Genomic DNA, 6,226 nt, shown 5'->3' on the forward strand with positions numbered 1-6,226 from the left:
GAAGGGCTGGATGGGTGGTGGTTTCTATAATAGTGAAAACTGAAATTCTTATTCAGGACTAACCTAACATGGAATAACAACCTTAGAGGTGAGATCTGTTGGGGGAGAAGATTATTTCCTGAGCAATCATAGTTGGCCAGGAAGTCTACTGGAAATGCATACCTTTTATCTATATTTACTGAGAGCACCAATAACTCAATATAATATGGCTTCTGGTGACTCTCTGACTTATTCTCTGATGTCACAATGTCTGCCTCTGTCCTTCCCCAACCAGCTTAGAGCTTAATTGTAGGCCAAGCTAAGTTTGCATTGAAGTGTTTACTGGCAGCAATGCTGGTCATGCTTTGGAAGATCTGGCAGTTGGAGTTGTCCTTGTTAGAGGGGAAGCCTTTGAGAGGGTATCGGTGCCCTGTGCTGAGGTTGCAGAGAAAGGGGACAAAGGAGTACTTGGGAAAAAAGCCAAGCCAGCAACATACTACCAGGGCCTTGATGTTTCTTTTTATCAGTGACCTATGACATACTCCAAGATACATATTTCTGTTGTAGCATGTGCCAATGGGGGCATCAGAGAAGAATACTGGGTTATAATAAAGGTCAAAGGAGCATCAAGAGCTCTGGAAGAAGGGACAGGGCTCTTTATTTCATGTCATTTTCTAACAGTTTCTTGTACAGTTAAGACGTAAATCTCGGGGCTGGGGTTGTATGTAGCTCAGTGGTAGAACGCTTGCCTAGCAGATGTGCAAAGCCCTGGGTTCGATCCTCAGCACCATATAAAGATAAATAAAAGTATTGTGTCCAACTACAACTAAAAAATAAATATTTTTAAAAAAGAATAGCAATAATAATTTTTAAAAAAAAAGACCTAAATCTCTAAGGCAGGTGTTAATTCCCCCAGAATCCATCTACATGATCAGTAACACCATGAAATACAGGCTTAGATTCCACCCTCAGTTTGCCATTAGCAACCAACCACATGACTTCAGGAAAATTTTGTAACATTTCACTCTAATTCATGGAGTTTTTGAAAGACAAAACCAAAGTGCTTTAAAAGTTTAAAACATATAAATTTAAGATTTTAGCATAAGGATGAATGACATACTGCTGGAACATAAGGAGATTCTGAAAGTAGAAGTTGAGAGCTATGGCAAATGGTGAGGGAAAGGGAAGAAAAATGGATAGTGGTTGCCCTGCCATCATCCTCACCTTCCACCCCTACTCAGAACCAATTCCAGGGCTCGTTCCTCTGGAGAATCCTTAACTGCACCTGTGCTGAGAAGGGATCCACCAAGCTAGTCAGGGGGGCTACCTGTTATGAGGGAGTCCAGGAAGCGGAGCCACTCTGTGCAAAGGTTATTGACACCTTTTTAAGAGAGACCTTTGGGCTTCTAGAGCTAATCCTAAACCAGACAACTGCCTAATCAGCCCTGGGTGTGCTGGGAACCTGATTCAGTCTGTCAACCTGGTGCATGCATCAGGGTCTATTCAGAGCAACAGAAGGGGATTCGCTTTTCTTGTCATAGGCCACAAAATCCAGGAGAGCTACTTTGGCACTACTAAGATGACCTGGAATGGAAGATGCAAGGTCACCATGCCTGAAACAAGAAGCCACTTTTGGGGAACACTTTGATGTGGTTCATATGTGGTGAATGTGAGCCTGAAGGCTCTGGCCTGGGTGGCTGTTATTCAGTTGAGGGTATAATCATTTCCTGTTTTTTTTCCCTGCCAGAGAAACAGCCCTGGGGGAATCTTGGAAGGAGAGAAATTTTCCATCAGAGAAAAAAGAGATGAGTAGTTTTAGGGGTCAGAAGAGCAGTATTCCTAATAAATGACTCATGAGCTCAAGACCTTGCATGCTGGGTTGTTAACAAGGATAAACAGTATTTAGCAATCAGTATTTAAGGAAGCCCAAGTAGGCAGAATACATTCTCCTCCTCCCTTCCCCATTCCTGCCTCTGAGGATTCTCCACTCAAAGGGCAGCCTTCAGATTTCTAAACCCTGGCCTCAGTGCTGTATCAGGGGCAGTCTAAATGAAATTCAGATCCTCTAACTGGGGCTAACACCAGGCCCAAGAAATTCAAGGCAGGAAAAGCAGAATCTTAAACAAATAAGTCAAATCTATGAGCAAAAAGAAAAATCTTCCAAAATGGCCACTGTGTTTTTGCTGCTGCTTTTGTCCTCTTCTTGCTATGTCAAAACAACGTAGTAGCCACTGCTACTACTACTGGGTTGTACATCCAATCAAACAAGTATACACTGGGATCCAGAAAGCCTATTCATGTTCTTGTTGCCTTTCCAGGCCTCGAGTCCCTACGGGACAGTGCCCATTCCACCCCGGTGCGTTCTTCTTCCCACGGAGACACCTTTCTGCCTCACGTGAGAAGCAGCCGGGCAGACAGCAACGAGCGAGTAGCTGTGATTGCAGATGAGGCCTACAGCCCTGCAGATAGCGTGCTGCCCACCCCTGTGGCCGAGCACAGTCTGGAGCTGATGCTGCTTTCCCGGCAGATCAATGGAGCCACCTGCAGCATTGAGGAGGAGAAGGAGTCTGAGGCCAGCACCCCAACTGCTGCAGAGGTGGAGGCCCTTGGAGGAGAGCTGAGGGCCCTGTGTCAGGGGCACGGCGGGCCAGAGGAGGAACAGGTGAATAAGTTTGTTTTAAGTGTCCTCCGTTTGCTCCTTGTGACCATGGGACTCCTCTTTGTTTTGCTCCTCCTCCTGATCATCCTTACCGAGTCTGACCTTGACATTGCCTTTTTCCGAGATATCCGCCAGACCCCAGAGTTTGAACAATTCCACTATCAATACTTTTGTCCCCTCAGGCGATGGTTTGCCTGCAAAATCCGCTCAGTGGTGAGCCTGCTCATTGACACCTGAGAAGGCATGACTCCTCCCAATAACTAGCCAGGTGGACCAAGGAGCCCGGCTACCCATTCCCAGCAATGGGACCCATCGTGGAACCATCGGCACACATACCAAGTCCTCCTTTCATGACTCAAAGTCCACTGCAGCCTAGGAGGGTTATTTCCCAGAAGAAAGGGATAGGCTCACGCCCTGTCTAAACAAACTGGGAAAACTCATTTTCTTCAGAGGTTCTTTCAAGAAAGGCTCAGCAACTCTTTCTCATCTTTCAATTTTGCAGGATAATTTTTGGTTTTGAATTTTGATTTTTCATAGATGTGTATTATTTTGAAAGTATCAAATAAAAATAATTTATTTTACTATTACCGATTACTGCAGTAGTGTCTCCTAGCAGATGGGATGCTAGTTGAAGACAAGAGAGCTGTTGTTGTCCTCTTATTCTGCAGGTATTTTTCTACTGGTGCCACCAGGTTCTGGGAGACATCACTGCAGCCTCAGCGGGGCAGGCCAGGGGTCTGGACAATGGGGACTGTTTAGATTTTCTTGCCAGACAAAACTTTTTAAAAAGTAAACATCCATGTAGAATGATTAAATGGAAAGTTGCTTCTTATGATGGTCTGAGTTGGATTTTCTTTTCCTTTTTTTTTTTTTTTTCAAATCTGAGCAGAGTGGGCATCTGAAGGGACCACCGGTACAGCAGCAGCACAGCAGGGGTGGGGTAAGTCTGTCCCCTTAGACTAGAGCCTGATGGGCATCACGATGAATTCTGTATAATGAACAGAGACATCTCTGATTTTTTTTCCTGAAGAACCTCAAAACTTTTCTAGTTTTCCAGGGGCATTAAATGACTTCAGTGATGCCAGAGAGAGTACTGTCAGAAATGTTGGACAAAATGTAGTTATATACACAAGAGCTAAGTTACCCAAGAGACTGCTGACATGCAGAAAACAGTGCTTATTTTGTACATAGTGTAACCCTCCCAAAAAAAGACTTTCGATTTATATTTTAACAGCAAAATGTTATTTTCTTAACTATTCATATTTTGTTTTTACTTTATGGATTAAGAAAATAGAACCTGATGAACTAAAGGATGCAAGAAAGAAACTGATCCTGAGAATGCAAAACATCAGAAAATAGAATTCCAAGATCAACAAACAGCCTTGGAAGGGACAAGGAAAAGAATCTTTTAAAATAAGATTTCTAAGAGATGCTTACAAAAGACAGAAGGTGAACTTGGCAGAGACCAACACTTAGATGTAGAAATGCTGCCCCCTAGGGTCATCCTCCACATCAGGAAATAAGTTCCAAAAAGGTACTTATCCTTGCTGAGGAAAGCCCTGAATGCTCACAGAAGCACAGGTCCACAGAGGGTGAACGTGAGTCGCTAGGCCCGAGCTCTGCAACTCTTAAAACCATCACACACAAGATCTTGTTCTCATCTCAGGGAGAGATTTCTAATTCATCTGGGGCCTGAGGACCTATGTGAGCATAATCAGTGGTCATATTCCTGGGATCCACACAATATGCCAACACAGCTGCCAACACAGTATGATGCTGGACAGTCCCAAAAGCAGAACAGAGAGAGTCATTTATTGATTTGATCTCTCCTGTTTTGTACCCTGAAATGATAGAACCAGTTCCATGTTCAGAATATAACAACCATGAAAAAATCAGGGCTCTAAGGGGTGAGGGGGGAGAGTGGATTTGTCTAATTTTAAAGAAAGATACTTTTTTCATCTAGACCACAGTTCAGGAAACTTCTGAAAAGTAAAGACAGTAAACCTTTTTTTTTTTTTTTTTTTTGGTTCTGTCACAATTATTCAACTCTGCCATCATAGCACAAAAATATGGATTGTGTGTGCATGAAGGAGCATATCCGTGTTCCAATACTACTATAAAAACAAGACGGTATGCTTATTTTGGTCCATGGGCCATAATATGCCAACCCTGATCTAGACAATAAAACTGACCATTATGGAGCAGAAGAGGGTCAGCTCTTCTCCAATTCCTGGCATGTGTGAAAGACCTAGGCCTTTTCCCAGTGGAAACACTAGGGTTGCTTGTTTACAGGGTGCTTGAACAACAAACCAGCAGAGATGTCTGGAGCCAAGATGAGCAAGATCAAGAACTGGAATGCTAAAACATGGCAAATCGAAAAATGGAAGTGGGCCTATCTGATCATTTTCATACCAGCAACAATTTGGGCAGAATCACAAACATACTTACCAAGTGACGAGACAAAGTGAGGGAGATCCTAGTAAAGATTAGGGATCACTTAAACCAACTAGCCACTGCCACTTGTCATCTACGTAGCAAAGGCTTTATTTAGCACAGGACTAAAGTGAAAAGTAGACCCAGAGATGAAAAGGCTGTCAGGAGACAGGGAGCTGGTGTTAACCTGGATATCTACTGTCTTATGCAACATAGATTACCTTCTAGTGTAGTGCTCCTACCTCAGTCTGTAGAACACGGTGTCTCTATGCAGTGAGTGAGAGCCTTGCCTCGGACCTTTCACATCCACACTAGAGAGATACAGTATCCCATTGCCTGGTGTGTTAACTTGTGTCTAGAATTCTAACAGTGCAGTAGTCCATACCATTTCTAGCAGCTGAACAGAAACTTTTGAGATTTTTTAAGGCTTTTCCCAGAAAATATGGATAGAAAAGTTTCCTTCAATTTGCTTTTCAAATTGTGCTTGAATAACAAACTTCCTATGATGGTAACTAGTCTTTTTTGATATCTCCCCACCATTAAAAACTGTTCAAGTTTTTTATCTGGCTTTTCATGTTCTACTATGTCTCTCATTTTATCTCACTGTAGAAAAATCAATGGTTTCCATAGCATCATCTTTCGGAGGAAATAACTTTCTGAAGAATAGCAAACTGCATCTTTAAGCAGTAGAGGGTAAACTACCTGCAAATGTGAATTTCTTAGTTTCACTTAAAAATAGTTGTTAACCTTTCGTGTGCCAAAAACTTTTGAGTTACATTTTCCTTCAAAGCAATGTACTCTTTTCTACATATGCAGTATGTAGTTAGCATAAAATCATTGGTGCCATGAAAATTATTTTTAAACTTAAAATAAATAATTAAATACCATGAAAAAGTGGGCTCTTTGTTTTTTAACTTATATACCATCTCACAGTATCAAAAGTTACTAACACATAGATAAAAAGATACTACCAGTAGGATTTACATAGCTGACTGCTATTCACAATTGGATCATACAAAATAACATATCCATCAATTCTCATTGTCCCCCCACCCCAGAATAAATGACTAGAAACTGAAAAACTTTAAATGTGGAATAATTTGAGGTGAATTGGACCTTGTTCTGGTAATGAAAACCATGAAGCTTAAGTAGTTT

General features: G+C 42.0%; 1 protein-coding gene across 2 annotated transcripts in view; it reads left to right on the forward strand.

Annotated features, from left to right (window-relative positions):
* Nucleotides 1–3,300, forward strand: part of FRMD5 (FERM domain containing 5) — a 334,173-nt gene extending 330,873 nt beyond the window's left edge. The window contains exons 14-15 of one of the 2 annotated variants that reach the window (XM_081288807.1): nucleotides 2,298–2,641; nucleotides 2,821–3,300. In XM_081288807.1, the coding sequence (XP_081144933.1) occupies nucleotides 2,298–2,641; nucleotides 2,821–2,868 (392 nt within the window). In that variant the 3' untranslated portion in view covers nucleotides 2,869–3,300. Of the gene's footprint in view, nucleotides 1–2,297 lie in introns of both variants that reach the window. The other variant, XM_081288806.1, reaches the window with a different exon arrangement.
* The last annotated feature ends 2,926 nt before the right edge of the window (nucleotides 3,301–6,226 follow it).

Source organism: Spermophilus citellus (genome assembly GCF_964194105.1).
Source record: "Spermophilus citellus genome assembly, chromosome: 4".
NCBI classification, from domain to species: Eukaryota; Metazoa; Chordata; class Mammalia; order Rodentia; family Sciuridae; genus Spermophilus; species Spermophilus citellus.